This window comes from Cordyceps fumosorosea (assembly GCF_001636725.1).
Source record: "Cordyceps fumosorosea ARSEF 2679 chromosome Unknown scaffold_22, whole genome shotgun sequence".
In the NCBI taxonomy this organism is placed as follows: domain Eukaryota; kingdom Fungi; phylum Ascomycota; class Sordariomycetes; order Hypocreales; family Cordycipitaceae; genus Cordyceps; species Cordyceps fumosorosea.
Window position 1 is genome coordinate 23,695 of NW_017387322.1, and position 14,625 is coordinate 38,319.

Sequence of the window (14,625 nt, forward strand, 5' to 3'; positions counted from 1 at the left end):
GTGGCACCCCTAGCAGATACCTAAAGGTACCTCACATTCCCTGGGAAGGCCAGGTACATAGTGCTAGGACTGCGGTGAAGTTAGGCCGTATCTGACGCCTAAGGACTGTCTTGGGCTAACAGAGACACATGTACCTCTAAGTTCCTAATGTGCCAGTTAGAGGTGCTAGGTACCTTAGGCTGGAGACGCTGAGGCGGGGAAATGCGCTAGAGGACCAAGGCAGGTACAGTGCTCGAGCAACTGAGGAGGCTTCTGGAGCTGTCAGGGTCACTGATTGCGGGAATCAACTTTTTACGCAACTGTGCAAGCAAAATACTAAGTTAGATACTACGCCGGACCTGCTACGGAGTACAAGAGTTTTAATCAATTATGAGGTATGGAATACAGCTCAATATTTTGGCGGCAAGTGGGTGGCTGCTCGCATCAACAAAGCACGCACTGATGTAACGGGCCGCTCGACGTGCTGTAGACCTGGCAGGTGAACTTGCTCATTTCATTAGCAGATCCTCCAACTGTGGCAAGTAAAGCGAAAATTTGTATAGGTAGGCACTGAGGAATTCAGCTATGCAGTTCCGTGTCAAATACCATTAAACTGTCTCTCATACCGTCTGTTTTACCCAATTCTTGACCAACCACCCAGTACCAGCCAGCCTCCACTTCAAGCCGTCTCGTGATGGGTTGTTGTTGTTTTGCGCCAGTACCAAATAAACTCGATACAGTCTATATACAGTATCCGCACGGCCTACACACATGCCCAGGTCAAGATTTGCACTTACCACAACCACCTGGTAGAGCACATCAACCTATTTCATATTCTTTACATCGCGAAACTATCTAGCCTCTCTTTATGTATAAGGCTATATCCGCCTTGTAACGGCGCCTTTCCCGCGTAAGGAACGTGTGCTGCCGAGAACAGCGCCAAGCTCTCATAGCACCCGCCGCAGCATAAAGCAAGAGGCCATCAGAGGCTTCACGTCCTTTTCCAGCAAGACCAACCTGCAGATACGACGCAGATTCTATTTCATGTTGAAATCCACACTATGGCGTCTGTTCCCAATTCCTCAAAAACACAACCGCCGGCTGCAAGACCCAGCTCCAGGCGTGACACCGCAACGCAGAATGCGCCGACCTACACCGTACCCAACACAAATATTGCTGCTGTAGAGATTCCTGCTGTTGTTCAAAATATTGAACGCGCTATCAGTGCCTTTGGCAGGGTGTCATCCTTTGATCATGTAAGTTATGTGTTCCTCAGTGGCTATGCCCTGCTCACAGCTGTCGTAGGTAATGGACCCTCGACGCAACTCACTGCCCCTCTATCTCAACCCAGAGAGCCCATTTTGCAGCCCGATCATGTCTCATAATGCAGCTTCACATAATGTTGTGCTCAAAATCACTGTTCCAAGGCGAACCGGAAGAAAGAGGAAGCGTGGCTCTTCGGGACCTTGGGAAGGCGAGCGAGACATCAGTGAAGCCGAACTCGTCGCGCCCGTCCGTTCCATTGCTCGGCAAGACGAGCCTAAAGCCTTGAAAAGAAAGCTACAAGACAACGTTGGCTGCTACAATGTAGAAGCTGTAGGGGTCATTCATCATACTCATCGATTCCGCGGTCTTGCAGACTTCTACTGGGACATGTCCACGTCATCTTTTACGAGCCGATACGTTGACCAAGTCCTTTCAGGAGATGGCAAGTTACCCCTGGGAATCGATTAAAGTCATACTAACAGCCATTATAGTGGAAAAAATGAAGGCCTTTGTGTTGGAGCCAGGCATCGACAAGACCCCCAACTCGGACGTGATACCGCCACCGTTGTTCACGCACATGAGCCTTCCGTTCAACTACTTCTACTCCCAAAATCCATACGTCCGCACCACTGCAGATGGCGGCACAGTCAACCTGACTGCTGTCAAGCAAGTCGGATACTTTATCAGCGTCGACGATCCCACGCCCACTGGTCCTCAGGAGCCTCCGGATGTAACGGACGCTCGCTTCATGGAAGTTCTGGCTGACCTGGAGATGGCATTTGCCGAACGCCCTATTTGGACACGGCGTTCATTGTTGAATCATCTCGGCAACAAGCTTGATAGCTGGAATGAGCTCAAGAAATATCTCAACTATGCCGCCTACCAGTTCAAGGGCGGTCCCTGGCGAGACTGCGTGGTACCATACGGTCTCGACCCGCGCACACATCCAAAATATCGAGAATTCCAAACTCTCATGTTCAAGTTGACTAGGCACAAGGGACCGCAAGGCCCTACCGCCGTTCGGACGTACACTCGTCCAGAAAAGGTTGAGGAGCGCCAGGCACCAGCCGGGACAACAAGCCATATTTTTGACGGCGAAACATATGATACCGATGGGAAGGTCTGGCAAGTCTGCGATATTACCGACCCGCTACTTCGCGAGCTTCTCGGCCAAGCGGCAGTGCGTCCAACGTGGGACACCAGCAGCGGCTGGTACCACGGCGGGCTGTGGGCCAAGGTCAAGGCCATTATGAAGACAAAATTGATTGCTATTCGATTTGGTAGGCAACTTTCGCGGGCAGACTTCGCGACTACTTTACAATTTGGCGACATGACGCCGGTCAGGTCGACGACGAGTAATTTTCACCTGCCACTGCCAAACTTGCGGCTTACAGACGAAGAGCTTACGGCACTACGTGGCCGCAAACCGCCGAAGAAGAGGAGCCAGGGTTACAATGTGAAACTAAAGAGTCTTCCAGCGGCATCAACGACAACCGATCTTGCATCGGTAGCAAGTTCACCAGCCCCGACAGAAGCCATTGACAATGATGAGGATTCCGGCGCGGACAGCAATGATGAGGATGAAAGCGGCTCTGATCTGGAAGATGACCAGCTCGATGAATTGGCGGATGATTATAAATATCAGGACAACAATGAGCCAGATTATCATCCGCCAGCGTATAGCGGCCCATACTCTTACGAGTTCGGCAGTGGTCATTTGAATGACAGAGATGATGTTGACGAGGCCTACCCAGCCTTGGAGTAGCCAATCTGAGGTTCCTAACCTTGAGTACACGTCGGTTGATGACACGGGCTACAGTATGTATCAGGCTCCGAGCTTCATAACACGGTCATGTTTCATGGGATTTCTCGAAATACTTCGTTAAGCGTAGGATGGCTACCTGGTATGACGCTCACGTATTGGGCCGCCCATTAGCGTTTGCATCACTGCCAGCTGGCAGCGTTTCCAGCTGGCAGTGTTGCAAACGAGCCGCATCAACTTTTGCTTTATTATGTTAGTACCTGGCTTCCAGTGTGTTATTTTCTCTCCATCTTCATCTTCATCATCATCATCATCATCATCACCATCATCTCTTTGTAACATTCAGCTCGCCTGCAAAGCCTGCACGCCAAACAATCTCGCGGCCATGGACTTTTCTTGCCGGCCGTGTGGGCTCAAGTTTCCCTCTTGGAATCTTTTCTGGGAACATAAATGCGCGATGCGAGACCTGGGAAAGCCAGGTCACAAAGGCTGCCATTTCTGTGGTCAGGAGTTTGAAGTGGCCAGGAGTGAACACTTGCACGTCCAACGGGTAAGTTGTAACCATATCCAGCGTCATTCTTTAAAGTAATGATTCTAAGCTTTTCTTTGCAGTCTCACGAACCCAGTAAGGATCTTCGCTGCCCCGGCTGCAATCAGGGTCCTTTCAACCTAGTTGGCGCGTTAATTGCGCACATCGAGCGTGGGCAATGCACGCGCATCAGCTCGAAAGATCTGGAGGCGCGGCGAGAGAATAAGCTGAACTTTCATCGCGAGCTTGAAAAGCAATCGGGTGAGCCGGTTAAAGGAAGCTTCGTCAGCTACATGTCGGAAGCGAGTGTCACGCCATGGGTTGATGTTGTCGAGGCTCCTAGCGCAGAGAAGCCGGGAGACATCACGGATGCCGATTTTCCAGTACTTCCCAGTGATCAAACAGATAAGCTTCATAAGACGAATGAGCTGGATGAAACGACTGAGCTTTACAGCGCAGACAAGCCCAACAAAACGGACACGCCGGATGGAACGAATAATTTGGTCTCACAAGCATCAGCATCCTTGGCGGCCAAGTGGCAGGGTGCTTGGGGAACCAAAGATATACAAGCTGCGATTGCAAAAGATCGTGAGAAGAGGGGCCAACCAACAATGGCCCAGCCCCGTACCAATACGGCGGCATCCCAGTCAGCCGCCATCATGGAGGACTCGATGGATATGGATGATCCGGAAAATCCATACTTTAACGCGTCTACTTACTTTTCAACCGTCATCAACAAGTACATTTGCCCAAAGCTAGTATGCGGGTAAGCTGGACGCTACGAACATATATATATCACGCCATTGACTGGGCTAACGAAAACAGTAAATACTACGATACAAAGTTGGGCATCATCAGGCATCTCAATTCCCCTGCCCATGGGCCTAAGACGTATGAGTGCCCGAAGTGCTCGCGAATCTTCAAATCTGCCGAGGCAATGATGTACCATGCCGAGTCAGCAGGGGCGCGCTGCCTTATTCGAGAGACGGAGCACTACGGTGCCTTTGTGGACCAGCTCACGGGGGGAATTGTGCAGGCGGAAACTAATTCCCAGAGAGATGCTGTCGAGTACAGCGTAAAGAAAGACGTGGTCAAAAAGGTGTTCTGGTAAAATTACTTTGAGGCCAAACAGGGCTGCGAATGTTTGTTAGTCATTGAACTTCTGCTTTCCTACGGTCTTATCAATCATGCCTACAAGTCCGAGCGATAATTGTGGTGGCTAGAATGGCGTGTCAGAGCCTTTAAAAGGCTGAATAGACGGCAAAAATACATGTACAAATATAAATAGTTTTTTTTCATGCCCAAATACCGCCTCCTACCGAACTAGAAGTTTTTCATGAATTTGGTACAGGGTAAGGAGGCTGTTCCTGGGGCGAGGCGCAGCGAATGCTTCGCCCCTGATGACCTAATCTGTGCTGCCTCATCCGCAAACACTTTCGTAACATGAGAAGGGCCATTGCCCGCCACATCGACAAAGACCGAAGCAAATACTCGAATTTAACAAAAGTCTCACCTCGCAGCGGCACGAACCATATCTATGAAGCAGAAATAAGACATTGAGAGCACCGACACGTTGGATTCCGAGTCCGAGCATCACTTCGAGGCCACCGGCCGCCCGGGTGACGACAGAATGGCCCGGCGCTGGGCGCGCCGGCTCGAGCGCACATGCTGCTCGATCGTCAAGTACTTTCCATTACTGTTCGTCTATGGCTTGACAACATGGGCCGTCGTGACGATTATCAACATTGGCAATGAAGATACCAACATTATGTGGCAAGGTAAGGCAAGCCGCGCGGCAACAACCAACCGTAGGACCACGCCGTGAAGCTCTCCTGACGCTGACCCCTCCCCCCTGTTCGTAGGTAAGGCTTCCTCCGCCGTCGGAATCGCCATCTACCTCCTCGCAAACTGGTCCTACACCATTGCCGTCTTCACGCCCGCCGGCTCGACCACGACGACCGAAGGCTACGGCATGCTGCCCACGGCCCAACCCAATCGCCCCGCGACGACGTCCTTAACCGTCAAGAGCAACGGCGAGCTGCGCTTCTGCAAGAAGTGCCAGGCGCGCAAGCCCGACCGCGCGCACCACTGCTCCACTTGCAAGCGGTGCGTCCTAAAGATGGACCACCACTGCCCGTGGCTCGCGACCTGCGTCGGGCTGCGCAACTACAAGGCCTTCCTGCTCTTCCTCAGCTATACCACGCTGCTTTGCTGGTACGCCTTCGCCGTTAGCGGAACCTGGGTGTGGACGCAGGTCATCAGTGGCATCACGCAGGAGGTGGACAACCTCATGCCCGTCAACTACATCATGCTGTCCGTCATGAGTGGCATCATCGGTATCGTCCTTGGCATCTTTACCGGCTGGCACATCATGCTCTCGATGCGCGGGCAGACGACGATCGAGTGTCTCGAGAAGACGCGCTACCTCTCGCCGCTGCGGCGCTCCTACAACCTGGCCCACGACCCCCAGAACCAGTTTCACCCTGTCGCGCAGCAGATTGTCGACTTCCACACCGCCGCGCTACCAGGTATCACGGCACCCGAGGAGGGCGAGGAGCAGCGCTGGGCCCAAGATCGGCCGACGGCCTACCGCAAACTAACACCATCCTCGCCATTGCCGGGTGGTGGCCCGCCCCCGCGGCAGCGCTCGTACGCGGAGATGGAGCGCGAGCAGAGCCGCCGGCGCTACGAGGAGTACCTCGACGAGCGGGACGCCGAGAAGCTGCCTAGCGCCTTCGACCTCGGCTGGCGCAAGAATATGACGCACCTGCTAGGCCCGACTCCGGCGCTGTGGCTCTTCCCAATCTGCAACACGACCGGCGACGGATGGGCGTGGGAGGCGAGCCCCAAATGGCTCGAGGCCTGCGATCGGGTGCGTATCGAGCGGGAGCGCCAGCGCCAACGAGAAATCGATGCCGGCTGGGGCGAGGCCGGGCCTCCCCCGGAGCCGCCGTCCTACTACGGCCAGCCACAGCCGCAGCAGCAGCGCCAGCCAGCCAGCAAGGCGGACCGCCTGCTTGGCCGCGACCCGAACCTGTACGTGGACCCTCGCCCCAACGGCAATGGCTACACCATGCCGCTGCGACGTCTCAGCCCGCGAGGGCGCACCATCGAGGAGGAGCTCGAAGACATTGACAACGACCTCGTCGACTCCGACGATGAGGAGCCGCAACCACAGCCGCGGCGGCCAGGCGGCGGCAGCAGCGGCCCGGCGCGTATGAACAGCAACGGCAGCAGCGGTGGCCACTGGGGCCGCGGCGGCGCGAGCGGCGTGCTAAGGGGTGGCGGTGGCGGTCAGACGACGACGCCCAAGCGTACGAATACTGAAGACGCGGGGAGCTATGAGGACGAGGGTGTAGACTAGGCAGGAGGCGAAAGAAAATGAGACGAAATGTTGTTATATACTACTTGACGATCTGAAACCACGCCTGCTATTGCTTCACATGGCATAATACCATTGTCTTGTATTCTTAAGCAAATATTTATTCAAGGTGCATATTCAAGGTGCATAATGTACATGTGAATGGAAAAAGAAAAGCCGGCTGCTATATACCGTCAAAGCTAATCGAGTAGGATACCATAACGCCAACCGTACGTTACCGGCAACAAGCCGTGGAGAACCCATCCTTTACTTATCGCATCGACAAAACGAGCACCGCACAGAACATCAAAAGCAAGAAAAAATAAATGTTGTAAAAATAACAAGATAATCTCTTGTCCGAAGATTTCCATTGTTTGCGTGTGTCTATACCAAAATCCCGACAAAGCTCCCATTCTTTCCCAAAAAAGATGATGTCAGATGTGCGTAATTTTTTGAACCTTCCGGCATGAAATGCTCCAAATATATGCAGTATGTATGATGTTGCGTAGTGCAGGAAAAAAGCAGTAAAAGAACCCAAGTGAAAAGAAAAAAGGTTGACGTGATTCACACTCGCACTTTCGTCCAGGTGCAATCTGTGTTCGCCTGAAGAAGAAGAGGAACAGTGACGAAGGCAAAAGCAAGGAAGGGGGGTATTTTGGTTCCAACCAGTGGTGTGATGAGGTATGCGTGTCTGTGCTACAGGTCATGCTTCAAAAACAAAGGAAAAAGACAATCTCGATCAAAATGATATCCATCACCGAGCTAAGCTCAAGAAGTAAAAGAAAGAAAGAGGATAGGAAAGAATAGAATGGGTGACAGTCAACATCACCAGGCTAGCACTGCTAGCAGAACATGTTGCTTTTTGGTGTCGACGGCACGGTTAGCTGAAGCTTTCAAAGCTCGTCTTTTCCGTGCTCGACTTCTCGATGGTGCCGCGTGGGCTCGTGTTGCTGCGCCCAAAGACCTTGCCGCCTAGGCGATTGAGCTTGCTCCCGTCCGGCGGCGGACGCGGCGCGTCAATCAGCGTCTTTTCAATGTTGTCCTTTGTGACACGGCAGAAGAGCGTCGAAAACAGATACTGGTCGCCTGCGTGGTTGAGAAGGGGTAGCGTGCGGTAGCCTTTCTTGAGGTTGCATAGCTTGGCTGTATAGCTCGCGATCGGCGGGCGGTCCTTGGTACTGTAGCTCTCGCCATCATTGGACAGCTTCACAGACCAGCGCACAAAGACCAGCTCCGGGTGCTTGGTAACGACTTTGAATTTGAACTGACCCGACATGAACATGGGCGAGAACCCGTTGTCACGGATGACTTCTGTCTGAAACTTGAGGGGCGTGTCTGTCTCGCGCTCGCCCTCAAAGGACTCCTCCTTCTTGTCGCGCTTGTCATTGGTGTGGAAGACTTCGACTTCGACATAGAAGTCCATTGCCTTGCTGGCGGCGAGATTGGCAGGTCGCATCAACTGCTGCGCAGAGAGCACGTCGATGGAGAATGACACAACCGAACGCTCTTTTTTGCCGCGGGCAATGTCTGAGTTGAAAGGGAGCACCTGAATGTCACGCAGCTCCTGGGGCTTAAGCACGTAGCCAGACGAGTCCTGGCCTCCGTCAAACATGGCGCGGTTAAGTTGCATGCCTAGGTCGAATGTCTGCCAGTTGAGAGCAGCCATCTGTACACCCCGTCGCCAATATATGAGCGGATCAAAGTTGCTCGAGGCAAGGCGGGTGCCATCAGGGTAGACGCGCATGAGGTAGCGCATGTTGTGGATGTTGAGCGACATTTTGTCCTCCTTGGAGCGCGAATTCTTGGAGAAGCTCGACTCCATAAAGGAAAAGATATGATTGAATTTCTTAGCAGCCGGAGCGTCAAAGCCAGGAAATTTCACACCAGCGCAGTATACCCCAAGTTTACCGAGCACGGGGATGGTCTTGTTAGCCGATTGGTTGCCAGAGTTTGTGTCACTACCACTCTCTGTGTCGCTGTGGCTGCTCAAGTCACGCATTGGAGGAATCTCCTCGTTGATGGTTTGTACCCTGCGACGGCTGCTACTTGCCACTCGTCGCGGATAGCCGCCGAGAAGGGGACTCTGGGGAAGTGACTGCGAAATATAGGGCGCGGGGCTTTGCGAGATGTGGACTGGCTGGCTAGAGGAGCCAACGCTGTTTCCACGACCACGGCGGGTGGCCTGGGCAATCACAGCCGTACTGTTCATGTTGGTATCGTCGCGCATTCGGGGCTCTTTGACTTTGATGAGAATGCGCCCCATCAGCTCCGAGGGTGAAGGCAGCTTGTTGGAAGAAGGGTCCAGCGGCTCTGTGACGAGGCGAGAGCCGAATGCCTCCTTGATGGTCTCGGCCATGATAGCCTGCTGCGCGGCATTGCAGTGCACTTCAAGGGAGATCCACAAAGGAAAGTTGGACTTGACAAAGGCGTACTTGTTGATGGTGGTCATTACCTCCTGGAAGCTGATGGAGGTGGTGAGGGTACGGCCGTGGACAACCTGGGGCTGGCCATCTGGGCCATCCCAGCAGTCGACCTCGACGCAACGGCAGCCACGCACAAGGGCGGAGATATAACCTTCAATGCTGGACCTACCAGCGACCTGACGGCCGAGGAGATATGTGTTGTGGGAGCTGGAGATGAAGTACTCGTTCATTGGGCGATCGAGGGTGTAGTCTTGGGGCTCATCCGCGACAGGCGCGTTATGCCTGGAGCTGAGAAAAGCGACAAAAGCGTCCTCAGACATGACCTCCTCGAGCCCCTCCGGGATGCCTTCAGAGCGATACTTGCGGGCATGTCGAAGAAAAGATTTTTCCCAAGTTGCGCGATTACCGATCACATCCTCTTCCTGTACATCACTTAGGAAGTCGAGGAACTCGGCTATGGTCATGCCAAGCTCAGGGTTGGCTGAGTGGCAGCGCATTATGTGTTGAATATCCTTGCGCTGCTTCATGAGGCGAACAAACGTGAGAAACTCGCTAAAGTTAAGACGCTCACCACGGCGGGCGTCAGCAATGCGAAAGTTTGCCTGAACAATGACGTGGGAAGAGTAGATGTGAAGGTTTTGGCATACACGAAGGACACCAGCGAGATCCAGCTCTTGGTAAGCGCCCCCAAAGTCAGGCTGCTTGGCCATTTCGGTCTGCCAATACTGAGCAATGGCGTTATCGTTGAAAGACATGAGGGAGGTCATGACTTCTTGACGATGGCGCAGCATGGCGTGCAGAAAGGTGGTCCAAATGTTGCAAGCCTCGATGTCATCAGCAATTAGATGCATGAACTTGGACTTGGAGCGCTCAGGAACAGAGTAAAGAATAGAGAACCAGGTGGAGCGTTCAGATTCGGGAATCTTGAAGTCACGACCATACTGCTGAATGTCAGAGCCAGTGCGGATCTCGCGGATCTCGTCCACGTGGAGCGACTTTTGCGGCCGAGCCTTGTCCCAGACGAGCTTGTTGGAGTCTGGATCGTATTGAAGACGTATTCTCTTAGAGCGGCTCTTTTTTGATATCTTGCGAAGCCAGATGCCTTGCTGAAGCTGCAGAGGAATCACTGGGCCGGCCATTGTGGTTGAGCTACCGCCAACAGGCGAGGTGGTATTGCGGGTAGGTGGTTTCGGTGCATCACGGACGATACCATCAAGCATGAAGTTGTTGTGGCGCAGGGAGCCAAACTCATCTCTGTCATCAAAGTCGGACTCGGAGTCCGTGTGTGCAGGAGCAAATTCGGGAGGCGCGCCGGTGTTACTGTCCGAGCGCCTGCGCAAGAAGCAAGGGCCAACACTGCCATCGCGGCCGGAAGGAGCCGCCGAGGACTGTCTCCTGCGGCTAGTAATACTTCGGGATGCGCGGCTGGAAAGGCGGCGTATGAGGTTGCTCTTGGCAGGGGTAGGAATGGGCGAGGCAGGACCGTTGCTGGGCATCTCGGTTAGCGGGCTGGCATTGCCGGTCCAGCTCTGGGCTAAGGAGTTGACGCTCGTCTTGCGAGAGACGATGGACTCTGGCAGCTGAAAGTTGGGAGGGCAGATGTCGTCGTCGGGCCGAGGGCGGGAGGCATCCGGGGAAGCCTGGAGGGAGGAGTTGGTGGTGAGGACCGCGGTATCAGGCGACATGGCGGGCGAGGCCTGGCGGGAGGAGGCAACAGAAGAGGCGCTTATAGCAGAAATGGGGACCGAGTTTGAGTGCTGAGGTTGGACATTTGTTTGTACCATGGCTGGGCTCGGGCGACGCCGAAGTTGGGCTGTTAAGGACGACATGTTGTTCATGTCTTGGGTTGGTGATGTGGTTGGAATGGGTCGTGCAGTCTTGTAGAGCATGACCATGTTGTCTGCGTTCGCAGGAAAGAGGTGGCAGTAGGGACACACAAGAGTTGAAAGAAAGAGGCGAGGCGGCCTCTATGCAAGTGTCGTCATCTATGAATGGCGGGTCTAGGGGACGGCGTGCATGTTGAAGTATGACGAGAAAGACGAGACAGTTGCGCAGGGCGGCGAGAGCGAGGTCGAGAGGTTAATAGGTGCCGGAGGGAGAAGGGCTTGTGTGCTTGTGTGTCTCGTGGGCTGTGGGTTGCAGGTTGATGTCTGGAGGGATATGCGCTGGCGCAAATAGACGGGCAACAACAGAAGCGGGTCCTTGGAGCTCCAAGGGGAGCTTGTCGCGAGCTTGTCGCGAGCTTGGTGCTGCAGAAGCTACCTCTAGATGGACGGATGCGGGCGATGAGAGCTGCAGAAAGGCAGATATGCAGGCAGAGAGAGCAGAGCGGCGTAGGCAGGCCGCCGTAGGTGTGGCGGCAGGCGCGTGGTGCGGGAGCGGGAGCTAGGGCACCGGGGATGGGATGTCGTCGATCTGACCAGTCGGACTGTTGTGGCAGAGCTGTCGTCGGGCAGGGCAGCGACCACGTCAATTGTGGGCGATGTGCAGTCTGCAGATTGGGTGCCTGTCGTCGCGAGGTGGGCGTGGGCGTGGGCGTTTCTGCAGGCGCAGGCAGGTAGAGAATACTGACAGGATACGACGTGGGATGTGGAAGAGGCCGGCTTGAGCTGACCCTTTTTCCTGGGGGCGGGACTGGCGTGGCAGCAGGCAGCAGAAAATAAACGGTGGCGTGGAAGTCGCACAGCAGCGGCAATGACAGATTTGGAGAATCTGCGTGGTTGTCGAGATGATGGGCTGCGATGCAGCTGGTGGTATCACAACTCTAAGCTTCTGCGTAAGTTGTCTTGGGGCGTCGTTGTAGTGAAGGTGGCGAGAGGTGAAGGCGTAGTGCGGTCTGTTTATGCAATCTGCGCGGCAGATGTAGCTGCAAGTCGAAAGAGTCGTTGCTCGTCGTAACGATGATGAAACCTGGAATAATGTTGATTTGGAGAGGAGAACAAACAGAGGCTGGAAGTCGAAAAGAGAGTTGGAGGCGAATTGGCCCAGGTCTGTGTGGGTGGTGGATGATGAAGTACTTGCTGTCGTGGTGGAGGGTGGCTCTAGGACAGCCAGCCAGCCCAGCAGCAGAGAAAAAAAATCCTTTTGAGTCAAAGGCAGCAGCCGGGCCTCCGAGTTGCGGTGCGGAGCGCTGGTGCTGAGCAGACCTGGGGGAGGGGTGGGTAGAGGGGTGTGTGCTTTTTCTTCTTGCTTCTTTCCTTTCCATTTCCATTTCTTTTTTTTTCTGCCCTTCTTTGCCGCACAAGAATGTGCCTTGAGGGGCAAGAGGGAGGTGTGTGGAATGAGAGCAGCCGTGTGTCTAGCGTGGCGTGACAGAGAACGGGCCAGCATGCGGAGCGCCAGTCGTACAGGTACTTAGGACCACGACAAGATGGACTTTTGGCTCAAACATACACTGGTTAGCAGACTAACTTACAGGTACTAACCCAACTGTAGCAGCGCTGGCCCAGGTACGGTGTTTCCTTGCGGAAGAAGGTGGTGTGCTGGAATTTAGCAATTTTAGTGCGCTGCAGTGCTGTAATGGAGGGCAGGCGCACGCCGAGGTGCTTTCCCAAGGCAAATCATTGAGTTGCCTGGAGTATTTCACGTTTGTAGCTAACTACCTCCATACCTCTGTTATCATAGCCATCAAAGACCATCATCAACCATGACTTACTGCGCATCAATACATATGCATACATATCACTAAAGAGGAAGCAAGATGCACAGGCTGGATATTCACCCACAGCCGAAGAAACCTTGCCCTATCTCACCCAATCAAAGCTGCACCGGCAACCACACCGCACCACCGCCCAGGTCCTCGCCAACACAGCCGGCCACGACGACACTGTCCACATGAGCACCAAGACGCGGTGTGCCAGCGCCAGAGAGGGGGCCGTTCAATGTGCCGGTCAGCAACCGACTAATGATGCTATCGTTGCAGGGCGCGTCAACGTCTCACCCTTGCGGCTGCTTCTCTCCATTGGCAGAGAATGCCCCCAGCCATTCGTCTCGTACTCTTGCAGCCCGCCAACTTGCCCTTGGGTGTTAGCTCAATGGGAGACTCGGAATCGCAGTTGCTGCCTGTGCTAATTCGTAACCGTGCACTAGACAACAAAGCCGACGACGCCTCTCGATGCTGTAGATGTTAGTGTCAACACGAACGGCACTATTCGTATCAGCTCCTCAATCACGATTTTACCAGAATAAAAGTCGGCGTCAAGCAGCACCAAGTCGCTCATATCGTCTGTTTTTCGCCATTTTTCAGAGCAGATAAACCTGTACTGCCATGAGCAGCTTGCTGTCAAGCCAGGATGGTACGCCGAGCCAGCGAGCCTTGCTGTCTTACAAGCATAACTTGTCTCTCCCTGCAATCCAACCGTCCATTTAGCGCCACAAAGCACGGCCAAGCAGAACAAGTCGAGCGATTCGTGCACGAAAAGACAGCATGCCCTTGGAAATGGGGTCACCAAGCTCCTTGCGGGGCGCCACAAGGCACAATGACGACGGATGAGCCGGGGCAAACATTTATCGGCCGCCGTTAGCATGAACCCCCAGGTCCCTAAAAAGAAACTGCTGGCGGGCTCCAGAGTGAGCGAGGTCTTGGCAGTCAGTGTAGGCAAGTAGCATGACTTCTTTGCCAAACTATTGCGGGTTATGACGGGCTCTCTCCAGTTGCTTCACCTGCTTGCACTCTCAGGGGATGTTTTGCGCTAACTTCCTCTCTCTCCTCAACCTTTTAACCGCCTTTGAAGAGCATCAATCCCCCAAGAAAGTAACCTCGTTGCATTTGTAGGTTTTCTTTTCCCTTCTTCGCCCGCTTCTTTCTTTCCCAGCGCTTTGTCCGAAAAGCAGGGGCACTAAGGGCTTGGCTCCGTCAGACGACTCAAAAGCAATACTGGATGGCTGCTTGCTTGGGCCGTCAGATTGGATATTGGATAACTATGGCTTGCTACCAAAAATAAGAAGCAAAACTCGCAATGCGAGGTACCCAGCCCAGGGCCAGAGTACCCTAACTAACAACCGGCCTCGTATTGTTACAGGGGCTGGTGTGTCTATTCTGGTCAAATTCTTGTTATGCTGTCATGCTAATATTACATGCAACCATAGTCTCGTACTCACCAATAACCCGGACGTGTCCTCAAAAAAGGGGCGGTCAGCAGTTTCTTTACCATTCTCAAGTCTAGCCAGCCAGTTACCGCTGGCATAAGCAGGGTATGCATCAACCTACAGACGACAGACCTGTCGCCCTCACGTCCTTTCCCACCCCCCCCTTGTGCCGATGAACAGCTAGACCCAGCCCAGCTCAGCCCATTTCCCGGCTGTT

The 14,625-nt window shown here is 53.9% G+C and overlaps 4 protein-coding genes across 4 annotated transcripts; 3 read left to right on the forward strand and 1 right to left on the reverse strand.

Moving 5' to 3' along the window:
* Window positions 1–1,744: 1,744 nt before the first annotated feature.
* ISF_07446 (Transcription factor IIIC, subunit 5) lies at window positions 1,745–3,010 on the forward strand (the record flags this gene model as incomplete). Its single annotated transcript, XM_018851049.1, has 1 exon — window positions 1,745–3,010. One exon carries the CDS (start codon window positions 1,745–1,747, stop codon window positions 3,008–3,010), a length of 1,266 nt encoding a protein of 421 aa, XP_018701645.1.
* Window positions 3,011–3,829: 819 nt separating this feature from the next.
* Window positions 3,830–4,647, forward strand: ISF_07447 (Zinc finger, C2H2; the record flags this gene model as incomplete). Its single annotated transcript, XM_018851050.1, has 2 exons — window positions 3,830–4,302; window positions 4,362–4,647. The coding sequence occupies 2 exons, from the start codon at window positions 3,830–3,832 to the stop codon at window positions 4,645–4,647; spliced, it is 759 nt and encodes a 252-aa protein (XP_018701646.1).
* Window positions 4,648–5,166: 519 nt separating this feature from the next.
* ISF_07448 (palmitoyltransferase PFA3) lies at window positions 5,167–6,900 on the forward strand (the record flags this gene model as incomplete). Its single annotated transcript, XM_018851051.1, has 2 exons — window positions 5,167–5,314; window positions 5,399–6,900. The coding sequence occupies 2 exons, from the start codon at window positions 5,167–5,169 to the stop codon at window positions 6,898–6,900; spliced, it is 1,650 nt and encodes a 549-aa protein (XP_018701647.1).
* Window positions 6,901–7,777: 877 nt separating this feature from the next.
* ISF_07449 (PLC-like phosphodiesterase) lies at window positions 7,778–11,215 on the reverse strand (the record flags this gene model as incomplete). Its single annotated transcript, XM_018851052.1, has 1 exon — window positions 7,778–11,215. One exon carries the CDS (start codon window positions 11,213–11,215, stop codon window positions 7,778–7,780), a length of 3,438 nt encoding a protein of 1,145 aa, XP_018701648.1.
* Between the last annotated feature and the right edge of the window lie 3,410 nt (window positions 11,216–14,625).